The sequence below is a fragment of the Serinus canaria genome, chromosome 2 (genome assembly GCF_022539315.1).
Source record: "Serinus canaria isolate serCan28SL12 chromosome 2, serCan2020, whole genome shotgun sequence".
NCBI classification, from domain to species: domain Eukaryota; kingdom Metazoa; phylum Chordata; class Aves; order Passeriformes; family Fringillidae; genus Serinus; species Serinus canaria.
Window position 1 is genome coordinate 101,726,523 of NC_066315.1, and position 19,335 is coordinate 101,745,857.

Sequence of the window (19,335 nt, forward strand, 5' to 3'; positions counted from 1 at the left end):
AAGGCTTCTTCCAGTCTGGGCCATTATATGACTCTGATTAAATGAAATTTTAGTGGATGTAGTCCAGCAGAGGGAGCAGGAGACTGACTGAAGGCATAATTTTGAAGGTCTCAGATTCAGAGTTTAATGAATAGAATTTTTTTAGTTACACTTCACAGGGTAGCTCCATCTGCTTTTCCTTGTGCCTTATCCAGTGCTTCTGACACTCATTATAGATACATTGGCTAGATGGATTATGTTCCTGTTTTGCTCTCATGGAATCAGCTTCAGGACAAGCAGCATTTTTATGGCACAGAGAATCCTGTAAAGTGATGTGCTGCTGAAGAAGCAATTTGGGTCTTATTTGGGAAAAAACTATGCAGTTTGGCAATGCAAACTATTGCATTGCATTCTTTGGAAAATATTTCTTATGGACACCAGGAGGCAGCTTTGAGGCCAGACTGCAGTTATATCTTTGCTTTTCTTACCATGCCTGCCTCTGTTTAGAAAATGAGTCTTGCAGTAGCTGTTCTTGAGCCAGGTTTGGGGGACGTGTGCTCAATACCAATCAAGTAAGGACATCCATTCATTAACTGGCCAGGTCACTGAGCAGTGACAAATGTGTCTCACAGTTTAATATGCATTTATAATAAACATAATTCTTTGCAAAGTTACTTCCATCTCCCCCTTTTGTTTTCCTCTTTGAACTAGCAGTATTTTTGTGTGCTCCTTCTAATTTTATTTGGCTTTTACTGTGCATTTGTACGATTTGTTCTAATGTTAGTTTTTCTCTATGTATTTTGTACTAGTTTAAAAAATCTGGCTGAAATGAAACTCCAAAGCAGTTTGCCATTGTTTTCAATGAGGCAGGATTCCAAGCAGTGTGTTTTGTACATTGCATAGAGGTAGTCCAAGGGAAGAGCTCCTGGAGCAAAGAGCTCCTCCACTTCAGCAAGGGGGGCAAAACGTGGTCCTCTGTACAGCTGTTCAGGTGCTGTAACAACACAGTTGCTTTTAAAATTTTTAAGAGGCTTTTCTGCCCCCTGCTTCTATCCAAAATACACATGCATAGATTTGAAGAGCTGGCTTTGTTATATTGTTTTTATTTTTGACATGGATACAATACAGTGGACACACTGCTGTACAAATACACTTACATGTTGGCGTACTTTGACAAAACACATAACATAATGAGGATGGTAAGGGAAACGTACATACAAACACTTCACTTTGATTAGTGGCATTGTATTATTTTCCAGAGAAGACACACATGAATAGAAACCCATTGAAAAATAAAGATGAAACACTGTGTGTTTGTATTCATTGTCTATTAACCCCAACATCTGTTCTCACAAGGTTCACATTACAAGCATAATTTAGGCAACATGTTTTGGATAAAATTTTATCTATATCCCGAAATATGTATCTTACTAAATATTTTTTTGTAATTTCAAATCTTGCCTCATACAAAAAGAAATACTTTGTCAGCATTAATGTGAAATTGATACTAGATTAAGTAGTAAATGTCTAAGCCAAAATATTTTTCCTGGAAAATGTGGAGTGAGGTAGTTAATATTATACATGGACACAGACACATTTGCACACACGCACACTTTCTAATGACATTTGCTGCATATATAGGTTAAAGTATTCCAGTCTGTTTTGCAACACCTGTTTTTTACAATACTCCTCTATGTGTTGATATGCAAAATGCTGTCCTTGTAGAACCATGGAGTATATAAATGATTGAGGCATCTTTGGAATTTCAGTAAATTTCTCTTTGCTTGCTACCACTTTCTTACTAATAGCTGTCCACATATGTTACCTTTTTTTAGGTGACAATCCTCTTGCAACTTAGTTTTGACTTCAGCTTCTGTTAGGAGAAACAAAATTCCTCATGCCTCTGCCAGCATCTTGAAATATAAGACCTAAAGCTGAAACCTCATATTTCAAAATGCCATTGAGCTTGTTCCATTTGTCTGCTGCATATTAAGTTAGTGTACCAAAACAATATAAAACAACTTAATGTGGAACAGTATTAACCACTACACACGGGTCATTAGGGCCATTTGTATTAAAAGAGAATCCTGACATTCTTTTTCAGAGACAGGAGGTATTTGGCCACTCTATGTAGAATCTAGTTCATCTGCTAATATGCATGTCTTACAAAGTTATAGGCAATTCAGCATAAAACAGGAACTCACAGGGTGGATTTTATGACATCATATTTGACTTTTCTAAGTTATGAAGTGGTAGAAGTCTTCCAAAATGCCCTGGTATTCTATACGGAATGCAGGGAAATCTATTTCAAATAGAAATCATATTGATGAGGTCCAGAACATGCTGAGCAAGTTGCAGCATGAACACAGGGCTGCTCTGTCCTTTCCCTTGCACAGCTATTGAGAACTCAGAGTGAAGTGAGTGGGCAAGATGGAAGAGGTCAGTGTATTTGTCTGAAAGTATTGTAGGAAGTTAGCTCATTTGCTATGACACTTCACATTACTTTCTTAATGTTTAGGCTTTCTGTATAGTCACAGGATTCCTTTTAGTTGGCTATAGATACAACGATGCTTAGCATTTATCTGATTCTCTTTATATTCAAAGCACTTTCCACATATAAAAGCCTTTGCTGAGTTTGTTCTTCCCAGATGGATGTTCATTACTCCTGATCTGCTCAGGGAATTGTTTGGCTACATCTGAGAGTGGAATTTAACTCAACTAATTCTCATGTTGCCTTTAGATGGAAAGTACAAGTCCTGCTTTACAGCTGACATTCAAGGGCAGCATAAGCACACAGAGCTGTCCATTACCACAGAGTGAACTAAAGGGTATCGGGAGCAAAGCACAAGACAAAACGTTTATGCCTAGTCCTATAAACAAGCCACAGACCTACTATCTCTTGTATACTTAAAATAAATAGTTTTCAACATAAGGAGTGTATTTTATAATACAATTGTCCTGTTTTTTTGCTGGCTGCAACTGTGTCTCCTTTAGTGTTAAGAAGAAAAAGGAAAAACAAAAGAAAACAAAAAACCCAAACAAAAAATAACAAAAACAAAAACCTAAAAAAAACCCAACCAAAACCCCCAAACAAAAGAAAAAACAAAACAAAACAAGAAAAAAAACCAAAACAACCAGAAAGTTAAAAATGTCACTGTTCTAAAGAAAATGTTGCTCATTTTTTATCATTTTTTATCAAGAAGATAAGAAAGAGGACAGGATCTGCCCTCTGTAGATATTATTGTTGCTGGTGAAGTTACTCATTTAATGTTGATTTCTTTCACAGACTACTAACAATGAAAGTTAACTACTGGAGGACATGATCCACTTGACACATTTTAGAGAGTCTCTTTCTGGGTCAGATCCTCATTGCACAGCTTCAGCAGAGCATCACAAGTTACAGGCTTTCTCTGCAGGACAGCAGACTTTATTCACCTCCAGTTCACCTGAAAGACTTGGTTCAGAGTGCTTTTAAATTGCTGTGTAATAAACAGAGCTTCTGCCTCATCCCTGTGTCCAGATCAGGAATAGAAATCATTGCTTAGGCTGGGGGTGGTTTCACTGTACAACATTGATGGGGCATTGCAGTGCAGTTGAAAGCATTATTGCATATGACACAGATAAAAAAAATACTTTCTCCTTTCCAGAGATTTGTGATTTCCTTACTCAACAAACCTCTTTTAGTTCAGCACAGCCCAAAGCGAGATGACTGAACACCACTTGCTCTTGTGACTAGCTCCAAACAAGACATCCTATCTGACATTCCCAATTCAGCTGCAGCCCACTATTCTCTTGTCAGCCTGTGTGTTTGCTTAGACTGCCTGCCAGCTGCAATTTGTTACGTATTTGTAAAACCCCCAGCACAACTGGGCCTAGACTGGCTATGGTTTTAAAGACCTAATGTGTAAATTATTAAATCCCTCTTCTCATTGGAAGCCCTGTTTCTTCTCCATGCTGTATTATACAAGACCTGAACAAAGATCTCTTGTTGATGCAGCCGAAGAGTATAAAAATTGCTTACATATTAAAGCTAAAATAAACAAAATAAAAAGAATTAGGTTACAAATTAGAAACTATAATGTTAAACGAAAAAAGGTGATGACTGTAAGTGGCACCATTAACACATCTCATAGTCTGGCATTAAACAGATTTAATTCTGAGAATATCAAGTAAAAGGCAGAGCTAGGGGCATATGCCCCTCCTCACCTAGCCTCTGTCTCCTGAAACTTGTGTGACAGGGGAAGGGAGGGGAGCGTGGTTTGTGGCTTTACAACTGCACACAGCTGAGGGATCCAGGCAGATGATTTTGGAAGACTGGTAGTGAGGTATACAGTGGTATGTACACTGAGCAGTACAGCTGTCTGTAGTTCCTCCTCCTGCCTCCCTCCCCCAGCATCAGGTACTCATGAGGAGTGACTGAGAGACACAAGCATTGCAGTAACACACACTGTATGGGTTTACTTCCAAGACAAAGGTTTGGTTCTCAAACAGCTGTCTGGCACTGCTTCATGCTGAGCTCCTGCCCTCCATGCCTGACAGACACCTTCCCTTGTCCAACATCTGTCATGCTTCTGTGTCATGCTGTGGTCAGTAGTGTTTCATTCATCTGATGCCACTGCATTATTTCCAAAAATTGTTCTAACACCAGGTCAGGAAACGAACACCGTACCTTGGTCTGCCCTCCTCGCCTCCAGGGCCAGCTGGCACAAGTGTAATCCATATGAAAGCATAGCTAATGTGATATTTTTCCGATGGTTTGGAAGCTGGAATACCAAAAGTCCTATGTGCTGACCATCAGTTGGACAGTACAGTAGGAAGGAATTATGTCCTGTGGATACCATTCTGTTATGTCTCTGCAAGAGCTGCTTAAAATGACAGGCATCACTCTTGTCCATTTGGCTTTTGTCCAGTATACAGCTGCCTTCTGCTTCAGCTGGCTTTTGGTTTTATCACCCATTCTGCCTGAGGATTTGCACGGTAGACATCTAGCATGAACGCATCTGGATCCAAACAGTGCTGACCTGAAAAGGAAATTGTCAGCCATGAATCATAAGATATTCTGAGCAAACAGGGACAGAGCTGCATTAAAATGTCCTTGAATGTTTCTCTGACCTGCACACATCAAGCCCAGTTTGGTGTGTCCATCCAGCTAACATCTTGCCTGGATACACAGGGGGCCTTTGGTAACTTTGCCAGTGATTTTACTCTCTGATAGTCATGAATTTACTGCCACTTCCAGGCAGGATGTCCTGCATTACTGAGTAATGGATAAGACATTTAGTCAAATGGTGAATATTGTCTCTTTAGAAGCATCAATAACACTGTTAGTGTAAGTGCTGCAGTATGGGGGATTTTATTTCTTTGGATTCACTGAGCTGGAATTATAACTCTCTGACTTATGCACTATTTTTAAGTACTGAAAAAGTAATTCTATAAACAATGTGTTCCCATACAGTAGGATCTTGGAAAGAAATGCAGGGACTCTAACAAGGGTGTTGCCAATTTGCTGGTCAAAAAAAAAAATCCTCTGCACTCTGGCTGTTTCATTAGCTGGTGATTGGGAAGTTGTGGCTGCCTTTGCCTGAATGAGGATTTTGTGCCTCTTATTTGAATAATAAGGCAATAAATTCTAGAGTTAAGTTGATTTGTTGGACTATATTGCATTTACATGGGGTAATGAAGTAATTTCACTGGTAAGGTTACTTTGCTGTGACACAAGATTATGGTAAAATTTTTGTGCGGTTACTTATAAGGTCACTGGGGTCCTAATGATTTTATTCAAGTGAAAGCAATATAAATGAATTAATGCATAATCAGCAGACTAAGGTACCCTGAAGGATCTAGGACTATAAAAATGATTTTAAATGAAGATGCAAATTAAATGTCCCAGTTTTTTGGAAGACCATGGTAGGAATATTTGGGATTGTTTCACAAGGTCTTTAGGATCATTTTTCTGTTTTAGCATCAGTTGGTCATCCTGTTTGGACAGGCAAAACAAATCACTAATCCAATTTAGTTTTTTGTTATCATCAGTAATAAAGACTGATTCCTGATTGCTCCTGAAGTCTGTGATGTTTTGTGGTAACTTTACAGAAAGTCTTTAGAGCTGAATCTAGAAGAAATAAGGAATACTCTAATCAGGTAATTCACAACTGACTCCAACACAGCATCCAGAAGTTTGGCATGAACAGAGAAAGGAGAGAGTAAGAAGAGAAAGGATTGTGTGAAATCAAATTAAAATATGTTTTTTGACCTTTAGGCCAGAAACTTGTGGGCCACTGTTGTTATTATAAGAAGTGTCCCTGCATGAAACAGGATACAAAAGCCCTACTGCAAGGAATTTGCAATCTAAATAAAGCACACAGATTAGTGTGAGTATAGAGCACCCATACGTGCAGGGGCTGAATTCACAATTCTGAGGGTCTTTATTTGGGGGAGGTTAACACTTGCATACAGTCAGAAAGAAAGAGGTCTCGGAAAAATGCTTGACAGCAAGGTGGACTGTGCTTGCAAGAGGGAGACCAAGGATCTTTTAACCATGGAAAAATGCTCAGTTACAAGAGTCAGAAAGGTAAGGAAAAGGTCAGATGAATTTGGCAACACCGTAAGAAGTGCTGCTGAGATCCAGCAGCCGGGTTCATTCTCTCCTGTGGGGCACCCCTCCTGTCACTCTGGAGTTGGAATAAATGATGACATGGATTCTAACAGCTTTTGGGTCAGGCTCCTTTCCTCCAAATGGACTGGAGGGTTGGAGAGACCCAGCTCTGTCAAAACTGCCTCAGTGCTGCCCTGAGGTATTTTAGGAGGTTAAGGACATTCAGAATTAATTTTCAAAATTGAGACCTACCTATATTTCCTCCAATTTCGTGTAAACTTTGGATCTGGCCTCTCATGTTCTGTGATGATCCTCGGCTAGGATGGAAAAAAAACTTTTCAGTTTGTCCTTCTGTTATAACCACTGCCTTATCACCCACCACCTATGGTAAGCTAAGGTTTGATATTTTTTCCCCTGTGAACTGCCTTATAAAAACCAACAGCTTCTACCAAATGGACCACTACAGAATAATGAATTTGCCACAGAGGTAGATTACTGCAGCACAATCAACCAAACCTTCTATATTATTCATTTTTTATTATTTATTCAAAGAACAGAATTATGTGGTAACATAGAAAGACTTTGCAGAAAAGACTTTCCAATACAATTTACCATTTCCCATAGCTGTTAATAATTATTACCTTACAGAAATAAAAACATTCTAGACTTAACGGATAGATATAAAACAATCCCTTTGGGTTCTCTATGTGGCAAGTCTATAAAATGTATGTTTAATGTATATTTTTAGTAGTAGTGTAAGGGAGGGCAGATTGATTCTGTATAGGAGCCAATTATTAAGTAAAATAAAAAGAGTAAGATAAGTGGTTAAAATTTCTTTGATTGACATAACCATAAATTAGCAATTTTAGATTAGAAAAAGAGTTATTGTAACACAATGAATCTTTGGAGAGGGAGCAATCTATTCATTTATAGTTCTGACATTGTTGTTCAGGAAAAACAAAATGTTCTGCTTTACCCACCTGTTTTCACAGTGGAATCGAGACAGGATGTCTTTGGCTTTTGTTTGGCTGTTGAGTTGAATTGCCATTGAGACTTTTGAATGCAGTGGAGCATAAACTCTTATCACCCCCTCGGGTATGTCAGACTGCAAGTATGGAGGGAAAGTGACAGCTCCCTAAAATCAATATTCAATAGAGTAAGTCTAAGGCAAATACTGCTCTAGCTCCATTTGGAAGTAGTTCTGCAACCTCATTTGAGGCTGCTTGCAAAACTCATTGTCCTGCATTCTCTTGGCTATTCAAAAGACATTTACAGTCATACAAATGCAAATTTCTAGACACAAATCAGATACAACACAAAGACACAAACTCTTTGGTAAGTAGCACATAAATACACACAGGGTAAAGCCCTTGAATTGTAACTTTAACTTATTTCTGTTAACATTGGGCAGTGAACCAACTGCTTATTTAAAAACATAAAAATTATTAAGAATATCTGGTTTTCCTTCTAAAGATGAAATTCTCCTGAGGCATAAAAATCCAGTTCTCTGTTTCTGCTTCCCATAACTTCAACCAGATTGAAGTGTGTGTACAGTAAAACATCAAGTACCATATGGTTTCTGTTAATTTGAAATTTGACCTTGTGTAGGGTTCAAATGATCATCTATGAAGTTTATGCACTCTTCCATGATTAATGGTGGATAAATCAATTAGCAAGGTTTGCATTCCAGTTCTAATCCAGTTAATACCATGCTGACCAGAACACAATAGTCTCTCCAGTCTCTGTCTCTGTGTAATTTAGAACATCTGAGACCTGGGGATTGCGTTAAGTACTCTCAACATTAAACTCAGTTATCCAAACAGGGTCTGCCTCCAATTTACCCTTCATATTTCAGCTCCTTGCCATGGCTACCCTCATTTTTATTAGATGTAAAGCCAATTACTCTGATCAATGGACTTGTCTTCCCAAAGGTGCAATGACTTCAGTAATTGACTCTCCTCAGAGAAGGAGTCTATCTGTGTTCATCCCAGGCTGAAATTAACTTTGCAGCACAGTAGTCTACACTGCCATTTTAAACAAACATCTCTGTCTCCATCTGCAGCACCAATGTATGTCCTACCCTACCTAAAATACTTCAGTCAGTGCTGGCAAATTCTTGAGAAAGGTGAATTAGAATGTATTCACCATTCATACATAACATTTATCTTTCTACATTTTCTCCCATACATTACCTTTTGCATTTTCTATCTTGTCTGTACTAGGTAGTTCATTCTCTATTTCTCATAACGTTGTGATATCATTCCTTCCTAATTTGTCTTTTCTTTTGTTCTTCAAGACTGTTCTTCAATGACTATTGAATCCTTTACTGTATCCGTGATTACTTCTCCTACAATTCACCAGCCTTCATTCTTTTAAACACTCATGGAAGACTCTAAATACTTCCTCTCCAGGTTATCAGTGTAAGTAACCTCTCCAGGTTACTTACATGGAAACACATGTAAGTAACTATAGGGACTGTGTATGTCGTGCATAGAGACACAACATGTCTTGTTGCTCAAATTTATGTTTCACCTAATGTATAAGATAGTTTTAGTTGCCTATCAAAGCAGGGTACCCCAAGTAAGTTTCTAGGCAGTAGATAAAAATTTGTGGCTTTAAGACCTTCAAAGAAAGGTTTTTCTATTAGATTTTCTCAAGTCCAAACTGCTTCTGGAGCCCTGTATATCCTCAAAAGTGCCCACCTCTCTCCTCTGACTATACAGGAAATAACAACACCATCTACTTCACAGGGCACATTTAGCCACAGTTTAGGTGTCTATGGTAGGCGAACTGAATTTTCTCTCTGCTTACAAAGTTAATGCAAAGCTCTAAGACTAAAGCTTGCAAGAGGAGTATCAAGTGGCCTGTACCAGGACATGGATAAATGTAATTAATCCTAACATGGACCATCCTTCTACTCAGCTACAGATCCATGCATTTGTTGAGTATCTACAAAACATTGCTGTCAGGGACAGTCCACATATAACCATTTCTTATGAAACAGGTTAAAAACCAGCTAGGCAGCTTTGGCTGCTGGAAATCATTCTGCCTTCCTTACCTTTTCTCAATCAATTCCCAAAACTGTGTCTTATCAGAGTGCTAGACTGGGCACACCTTTCAAGATACCTCTCAAATCAGCTTATTTTGTATGGCAAAATTTCCTCCCCGCACCCAGAATCTCCCACAAGATAAAGAAGGGAAGCTGTTTAAAGCTGCTCTTGAAACCTGATCTTTTTATCACACCTCTGGTCTTTCAGGTCTCTCCCGTTCCATGGTCTTTCTCCTCAAAAGTTTTCTCACTCCTTTGTCAAACATCAGCTGTCTCTTGCTGTTGTTCATGGCTGCCTCATTCATTTTTCTCACTTGGGAAATCAGGAAGGATGGGACCTAGAAGGAGGAAACCAGATCTGAGAATATACAGTAATTTTTCCCCTATGTGTTGGGTCTTTAGAAGGGCACCAAATTCTAGGCAGCAGAAACTGTGTTGATTCCTAGAAGATACATGCAATCCTTTAACAACCTTGAGTTATTCCTTTGGTGAACTTGTAGATCATCTTTCATGCCATACGAAACTTTGAAATGATGTTTTCAGCTGCAGGAACTTTATGAAGAAGTAGTTTTTGCAACCCTCATTATACTCTCCCTCTGCTATGACCAAACAAGCTGAGACTGTCAATATCTTTGGGCCAACCTTTAGAACCCAAAAAGCTGTACACACTTTTGTCCCATATTATTGTGGGCTGGACTTTAAATAGACACCTAATCACATTCCAGTTTAGATGTATCACCTACACACCCAGATGAAACCATTCTATGCATGACTCTATATAAACAATGGTGTGGGAGAGGGACATCCAGAAGGCAATTGATGCTAAAATAGATACTTATAGATTACTTATTACCTTACTTAGATAAGTAAGGTAATAAGTAATTTTTGCAGTCCAGAAATATCTGCCAGGGTGCCCCATTCTAGATGCAGAAGACTCCAGTCAGTTTCCAAATAAACTGTTTCTCCTTGGAAGGTCCGTTTATTCTCATTTCTGCTCATGACCTGCATATAGCAAATTCCTGCACTGAAATGGGACCATCAAGGGGGAACCAGCACTACTCACAGTCCACAGGATGTCCTGGTACCGGATTAAAAGCCGCACAATGTGTGCGGTGGTGGCGGCTGCTTGCATTTCTTGTTGGTTTGCACGTTTCCCTTTGTAGATGAAGAGGTTTGGTGCAACAATCATAGACACATTCCACAAGCTCATCTTGTTTTTCCCTTCATTAGCAACCACCTTCTTCAGAAACTGAAGAAAGGCCTGGAAAAAAAATACTTGTTTAATCTCAGGAAATAATTTATTTTTGAAATGCAGCATTTTCAAATGCACATGTCTGGCTGCTACATTTGCACCTGGAAGTGAAATTTAGTGTTTTTTTTTCTTAGTATATGGATTACTCTGATATTTGTTGCTACAGCAACCTGCGTCAACCACAGAGGAATAGTTAATGTTATCGAAACACACATTAATAAATTATCTATCACTTAGACCATAATCCCAAATTTATAAGGCAAATACAGTGTCTACAGTAAGGCTCTGAATCCTACACAAGAGGTAAGATGTACACGTATTGCAAGGGAATAGTTACCTCTTCATAGATTGCCAAGTGTCCATTTTGATGCATCTAACCAATGCTTTTTATGTCACAGTCACTTGGGGTGATTCGTCTCTCCAAACCTGCACCAGTCCCCAACCTGAAATTTCTGCCAGCAACCCTCAAACTTTTATTCTGGGATAGCAAAAGCAAGAAGAACTAAGTGGTTGTTCACTGATGTTACTTCTGCACATGCTTGGCAGAGTCCAAGGAAATTAATTTCCCCTTTTGGGTAGTTTATTCAGAATTTTGCTTGAATGATTAAATAGCACAGACTGCAGCTGTGATTAGAGTTGGGGTCTACCAATGAGTCCTTCTGCAACATTGTTCTGGTTTCAGCTGGGATAGAGTTAATTTTCTTCCTTGTATCTGGTACAGGGCTGTGTTTTGGATTTAGGATAAGAATAATGTTGATAACACACTGATGTTTTAGCTGTTGCTAGGCAGTGTTTACACTTAATCAATTGTAATCTTTAGCTTCTCATGCTGCACTGCCAGCAAGGGGGCTGGGGCTGCACAAGGACTTGGGAGGGGACACAGCCTGGACAGCTGACTCCCAAGGGATATTCCATACTATATGGCATTGTGCTCAGTATCTAAACTGTGGGGAAAACTGGTCTTGGCCCACTACTCAAGAACTGGCTGGGCATCAGTCAGTGAGTGGTGAAAAACGGCACTGTGCACCACTTGTTTTGTGTGTTCTAATTATTTAATCATTTTTATTTTCCCATTCATTTATGTCCTATTAAACTGTTATTGTCTCAACCCATGAATTTTACTTTTTTTTTTTTCAGATTTCCTCACCCATCTCACTGGGAGGGGGGAGGACTGAAGGAATGGCTGTGTAGTGGTGTGTTGGCTTTAGATGGAGTAGAGTAAATTTTCTTCATGCTGACTGGTGTGGGGTTATGTTTGGGACTTGTGCTGAACACAGTGTTTATAATATAGATTTTTTTGTTGTTGTTGTTGTTATTGCTGATTAGGACTTGCTTAGAGCCAAGGCCTCTTCTGATTTTCATACTGCCACACTGCTAAGATACATGAGAAATCAGGAGGAAACACAGCCAGGACAGGTGACCAAAGGGATATTCCAGACCATGGGACATCATGCTCAGTGTAAAAACGTGTGAGGAAGATGAAGGAAGGGGTAGACTTTTGGAGTGATGGCATTTGTCTTCCCAAGTAACTGTTACAGGAATGAGATCAAGCCCTGCTCCCCTGGAGATGGCTGAACACCTGCCTGCCCATGGGAAGTGGTGAGTTCCTTGGTTTGTTCTGCTTTCATGAACAGTCTTTGTTTTCCTATTAAATTACATTTAACTCAACTCATTAATTTTCCAGCTTTTACACTTCTTATTCTCTCCCTCATCCCACTGATGGGGAGTGAGAGAGGAATTGCACGTGCTTGGCTGCTGGCTAGGGTTAAACCATGACAGGTATTAGCTGCCTCTTGGTTAAACCATGAAAACCACACCATTAAAACCACTGTCTTTGTACCCTGCCACAGCAATTAAAACATTTTTACAAACCCAAGAATACAAAATAGAAACTGTGCTGGAGAAGTTTCTAAAACCTCATTAGAGACAAGAGAGTTAAGCTGTTTTGAGTTTTCCATCACTTATATTTTTGGACAGAAGCCTAATTAATAATAGAGTAATAATTAAGACTACTTCTCTAGCATGTGTTTTACATATGCAGCTCTATACCCAAATGAACTTTGGTAGCAGAAACAGCCCCCATTCTTTACAGAGCACTAGTAGACCTTCAGGGACTTTGAAGACAGTAGTTGGTCTTGTCCCTTGTTACTGTAAAAATAAATTCAGGTAAAGAAGGCACCTGAACTCATAAGGTTGTATCTGAACTGACTAGTGAAAGGCTTTCAGAGGTGGGAGACCTGCATGGTCCTGATGAGCAGGGGACCTGGTGAAATGCCTGGAGGTTCCCAGGTAGCTTGTTCACTCAGGTTTCCTCAATGTAGAAAAAAGCCCAGAGATGCAACCAGTGTCTCTTAGGGTCAGGACACAGCTGCAGTCAGATCTGGGAGCTGCCAAGCATCCAAAATGCTTGTAGCCACTGTGTTTGTATCAGGACATGGTGGTTGGCATGGGTTTGTAAGGCAACCCAGCTGAGGGTGAGCTCCTGACATCAGTACTACAGATGCATGCTTTTACTTTGGACTACATGCTGCAGTCTGATCCAGACTGAAAGCCCTTCCAGTACCAGGAGTGCACTAGGCAAGCTCCTACAGCTTCTCTTTTAAATTCATCTTGGAGAATTCATTAAGTTATACAGAAAATCCAGAAACTGGACCTCCTCTGTCTGACCTAAGTGTGGAATATGCCTCTTTGAAATGAGTACTCCATAAAAATGGTGCCTGAGATCCAGCAGCTGGATACCCCTGCAACCATTTCTTAATTGCTTGTAAAAGAAATGACAGCCAGGAAATTTGAACATCTTTTCAGGGAAATCATCAAAACCACAGATGAATACCTTCCTAGAGTAGCATCTGAAAAAAATGAGTCTCTCATTTAAAAGTCAAAAGCACCACACATGGCAGGTGATAGCAAATGAAGAACTTACCTTGGCTGTGTCTCTGTTGGCTTCAGGCATCAGCATGATCAAGAGATGCAAAGCTTGTAGTTGTAACTTGATCTTGGAGATTTCTAAGGACATGAATAATTAATGCTTTTGAAATCCCAGCTGCAATTGGTTTGTTCTACAAACCTTGTGTGCCAGCAGTTCTAGACATACCAGCTAGTGCCTGGTTGAGAATAGCATGCTTAGGTGTTGATTAACCATACACTTTTTCCCAAACAAAAAATCACCTTAATGAGTGGCTTTTTCCTCATCATCTTGGATCTTTGTCACACGGGGACACAAGGTGTGATAAAATCCTATCTACATAGTAACAATCCAGTATTTTTTAGCACTAGATAGTTTCTCTAAGACATCTGTGTATTTGTTGTAGGGAATAAGGTCACTTTATTCTGTACAGACATCTCCTGTTCAGTCTTCTCCAAACTGCTGAGCCATTGTAACTGCATGCAGCCTGGGACTCCTAAGGAGTCCATGCACACCCAGGTATGTGAAGTTTATGGAGAGAGGCCACCTCCTTATGCCCTTTAAGATACTCATGGAGACACTGGAAGCATGACTGCAACTTTATGTAAAGATTCTCAGTTTTCTGTACCAATTTGCTAATAAATTCACCATCCTGAGACTTTCAGTCTGTCCTGGCTCGAGTGACTTTACAGTGAAGTCATAGGTATGGCAAGGTACAATTGCATTCTTCTTGGAAGAGAAATGAACAAAATGTACTGAGATTGAGAGGGTGTATGTACACTGAAAACAAAGCCCAGCTGCCTGAACCTTTCTGTGCTCACACATATCTCTGTACCAATGGTCTGACCTCAACATAAACTTTAACATAAATAAAACAGGTCCAGTAGATAAAGGACAGTGATTTGAGTTTACCTTGCAGAAATTTTCTTTTGTGAAACCTACAGTTAATGTGAATCAGAGTCTATATATGAAAGTAATTTCTCAGTCACTGTTTACTCACAGGTTCTAAATTTCACATTAAACAGTTGTTTTGTTCACATAACAAGCCTGTGCTATTAGCTGAATGCAGACACCTTTCTCATTTGAAAACAAAACCTTGCAGAAAATTAAAATGTTTAGGCAAAGCACTAGGTCTATTTTTCTCTCTACTTCAGAGGGAGAAAAAAAATTACATGACTTTTCTCTATATACTTCAGAGAGAGAAAAAAACTGTAATGTCTTCTCTTTCATTTTATCATATTATCAGTCCATACTAACTCCATTTCCACATACTTTCTACAAGTGTGATGAATGCAGGCAGATATTCTACTGTGAAGAGTGGGCTGGGGAGTTCTCTTATGAACATTTTTAGCAGTCCCGCTGCATCATTATTTCGTACTTGGTCCCAGTCAAAAGTGTCTTCATAAAATTTTGCCTCAAGCTCTTGATGGAGATTCTGAAAAATAACAGAAACATTTGGCCTTCAACCATTGCTGCTGATCCAGCAATTTGTGATCACTTCATAAACCCCATTACAAGGAGCAGACAGGTTTGTACAGTACTTGAACTAAAGCAGCCCTAACCCAGTGACAGCCATGTGGAGCTCAGAGCAGGTTAACAAGTCAAGTTCCTGCAGATATTTGGCAACCCAGGCTAAATTTGGTTTGCTATCGCTAGATTTCTGCCAAATTGAACCACCTTAAAGCAAGGCATTTTGTGCAATGTCTTAGAACTAGAAGCAGAAAACTCAGTTAGCACAGCTGTTCTTTTTGTTTAAAACACTCTCCAGAGGTTTTGACCCTTAAGTCACAAAGGAGTGATGTTTCTTCCTTACTGCCAGTGAATTGCTAGATACTCTGAATCCATGGGCCTTGAGCAAATGGCTTAAAACTCAGATCTTCCCATCTTTGAAAGGAAATTTTATGTTAAGATAATTATAGTTAGATTTGGTCAAATTGTAGAAAAATAAAGATTCAAAACCATTACTCTCAGAAAAAACCTTAATGCATACCCCCCCGCCCTCCAAACCTCTAAAAACACAGGAGACTTTTAAGATACCATTCTGTATACCAGAATGATACCATTCTGGATTCCCATTTAATCCCCTTGTTCTCCAATGGCAGCATCCTGCTCCATAATAGAGGTCAGTTAAGTTCTGGAGGGTCACTAGCCAGTGTTCAAAACATGTATGTGAAAGGGAAATACTCAGCAAGGTTCCTAGGAGGAACAGGATTTGGCTTCAAACCCAGATCACTGTTCAAAAAATGCAAGCTCCTCAATAAATTGTTAAATTGAAATGATTGAAGGACAGTATTTTAATATAAGGACATCCATAAATAATGCAGCTTTCACAATTATTACTGACCAAACACTGTCCTCTCCATTGGAAGTTTGTTGCTGCTTTTTATGAGACCATTTATGACAAAATATATCTGTAGCAAAGATTTGGTTTCGGATCATGATTTTGTCAGTTGTACTTTAATATTATGCAAAAAGTTCAGTCCATTCAGGCAGAAAAGCTTTCAGAAATGAATTCTGCTTGCCACGTCTCACATGAATGGAAGGAAATTACATATCAAGTACAGTCACACATAATGAAGTAGAAATGGTTGCACAAACGGAAGTAGAAAGTCGTTCAGGATTTGGCATAAAACGCTACAGTCTCATTTTGACTAGCACATTTTACTGGTTTTAATCTGGGCTATCTCAGCCTCCTCTGTATTCACATCCTTTGCACATCATCGATACAAACACCTAGATTGAATTCTCTCCTGTAACTCACTGGAAATGTGGAATAGAAATCCTCACCTCATCAAAAGCACAAGAGGACAGAATTCTACTCCACATTTTTCTGGTGAGAACACTAGGAAAAAGCCACAAAACCAGAATGCAAGATTTTGGAAACAACATTGTTTATACACACACACACACACACACACACATATATATATACACATACATACATATATATACATATACACTTACATTATATATATATATAGATATATATATATATATATATATCTCCACACAGGTAAGCATGTATTTTATACACTCAATTCCCTCCCTTCCCTGTCTTGTATACATATATCTATGTATGCATATCATACTTTAAAAATATGTGCTGCAATTTTTTTTAACATGAGGGATCCTTCACTGGACTATCATACAGTTTTGGTTTACTGCAGCTTTTGTTACAGAGGAAAACTTGTATTCATTTCTTCTAGTCTTTGTTTCATAGAGGAGCAACCTTTAATCATTTCCATATGCCTTTTCTTTCTCCAAACAAGACTGAAATAAAGTTGAAATGCCCTCAGGTCCTAATGTCATAATAATGTATGAAGACTTTTGAAGGATAAAATCTGGATCTGCTTTGAAAAAATCTCTCTCTTGCTCATTGGTTTGTTGGGCAGACTCAAATGAAACCAAAACTCACATAATTTAAAAACTTTTATATGGGCAGTTTAGCTTACCACCTAGTATAGAGGAGCTGCACATGAAGTCATACCTCATAGCAGCTCCCAGGATACAGGCTGGGAAAAAGAAGTGAACCAGACACAGTGCAGTGTATGCAAAGAACAGGAAAATAATTGAATTACAGCACAGCCCTGCTGTGTAATCTCCATGGAAAGACTGGAAAAATTTGAGATTGTGTGAAATAACATTCAATCACTTGCATGAAACAATGAGGAAGCTGAGAAGTACTGGGCAAGTTAGGAGCTCCCTTCTGCAAGATGAGGCACTTTTCAAATCTCTGGAGACTTTTATCAATGCACAGAGTTGAAGGAGCTGGGATGCTGCTGTCTATCTTTGGTGTGTTTCATGTGATGCTGCTTTTTCTTATCCAGCCATTTTTTATGATCCTCAGCCCACCCAATTGTTTAGCAATCCCCATCATTTGTGTGGCTGCCACAATGTTGAGCCTTCAACATTGAAGAACACAAAACTAGCTTCCTTGAAGATGAAAAAGTGGGAGTAGAATTCACTGTAAGGTGCTGCTTAAACCAGATAAAAAAAGAAGCCTAAGGGAAAAGAAAAAAAAGGAAAAAAGCAAAAATCTGGGAAAGAGATAGACCCTACTAAGCCTAGAAAAAAAGCCCAACCAACCAAAAAACTGCCTTGTTTTTCTAATTTGCCTCCTCCAGCTCCTGGAATGAAGTTGGTCTGGAGAAACAATTGCAAATATTACTGGCCCACAGTGTCAGGTTATTGGGTGCCAATTATACTGTGCTCATAGCCCACAAATAGCCTGTGAAAATGCAGTACTTCAGGCTGCCAGCAGTGAACAGAGGCCAAATTTCTCTCACTTGTATCATGAAATTGCGAGATCACAGACGATAAATGAAAAATAAAATGACACAGAGGTTAAAATTACATAGAATAAGATCTTTATCTGATGTACACTCAGTGTAGGAACTCTGCATTTCTGAAATAAATTAAAACAGAGATAAGATCACAGCAATTTTGGATGACAGAGATAAACTGAAAGGATGTCTCAAAGTTTTGTGGAAAAAAATCAACATTTCAACATCCTCTCTGCTTTATATAGAACGTCAACTAAATCAAAGTAATAGACCAAATGGTCTGTGATTTATTGGTTCCCAGGAACTAACCTGACCTTTCACTGGCAGGAGCAGGAATGCTGAGCTACACAGATCAGCATTTATGTGCACTCTGAATTTGTGTGTATGCTGTATTATTTTACATAGTGTCAGAAGACAGAAAACTGGCTTGAGTGTATACCTTGACTCTGGAGGCAGATCCAGGAACCCGTAGAATTCCTTCAGTTTCCAAACCTGTTTCCTCAAGCTTGAGCAGTAGCTGAAAGAAGAGACAAAAAAAGCCAGGAAAATACTCAGAAGTGCTTAAGAATACTCCTGACTTTCTTGAAAAAGATACATTTCTATGGAATCAGCTAACAAAATCCAGCCAGCTCATGTAAATAAATCTGTCTAATTTGTCTCCATAGTCCTGATCCTGAAGTAAGGAGTATGCAGAGTACAGAAAACTGCTAATGCAATAGGCCCCTCTGCCCTTGACTTCAGAGTTGGCACTGCTATGGAACAATGAACACATAAATATATTAATGAAACAGTAGATATGCTTAAACACAATGGTGTTTTCAAGGGAAAAAAACCTCTGAGAAATGTTTAAGTGTGCCCCAAGGGGCACAATGGAAAGCTCTATATATAACATAGGTTTTTTGGAACTAAGAACTCTGATTAGAAAATTATTCCAGGATCTTTTATTTTCAAATTTTTGTGAATAGCCGACTAAACTTTCCATTCCAATTGGTTATTATAAAATAAAAAGCTTTGATTTTATATAATTTTGAACATTGAGGAAAAAAAATTAATTTTCCATCATTTAATCATACAGCTCTGGATTTTCACCACCAGATCTGCTTCCTGCCCTAACCTTGATTCTTCTAATTTCCAGTATTATCTTGATAGGGCAGCAGCAGAGCTAATGGCAAAATCATGTAAATGCTCAAATTGTGTCAGACACTCCCCAACACTTCTTGTTTTGTCAGTATTTACAAGGAAATCTGTTGCCATTTTGAGTCTGTGTAAATC

General features: G+C 38.9%; 1 protein-coding gene across 2 annotated transcripts in view; it reads right to left on the minus strand.

Annotated features, from left to right (window-relative positions):
• Window positions 1-1,070: 1,070 nt before the first annotated feature.
• Window positions 1,071-19,335, minus strand: part of ARHGAP28 (Rho GTPase activating protein 28) — a 77,219-nt gene continuing 58,954 nt past the window's right edge. For both annotated transcript variants that reach the window (XM_018908963.3, XM_018908971.3), the window contains exons 8-15: window positions 18,503-18,580; window positions 15,053-15,215; window positions 13,799-13,881; window positions 10,687-10,884; window positions 9,818-9,961; window positions 7,555-7,709; window positions 6,827-6,891; window positions 1,071-5,000 (exon numbers count right to left, since the gene is read on the minus strand). In XM_018908963.3, the coding sequence (XP_018764508.2) occupies window positions 4,909-5,000; window positions 6,827-6,891; window positions 7,555-7,709; window positions 9,818-9,961; window positions 10,687-10,884; window positions 13,799-13,881; window positions 15,053-15,215; window positions 18,503-18,580 (978 nt within the window). In that variant the 3' untranslated portion in view covers window positions 1,071-4,908. The remainder of the gene's footprint in view (window positions 5,001-6,826; window positions 6,892-7,554; window positions 7,710-9,817; window positions 9,962-10,686; window positions 10,885-13,798; window positions 13,882-15,052; window positions 15,216-18,502; window positions 18,581-19,335) is intronic.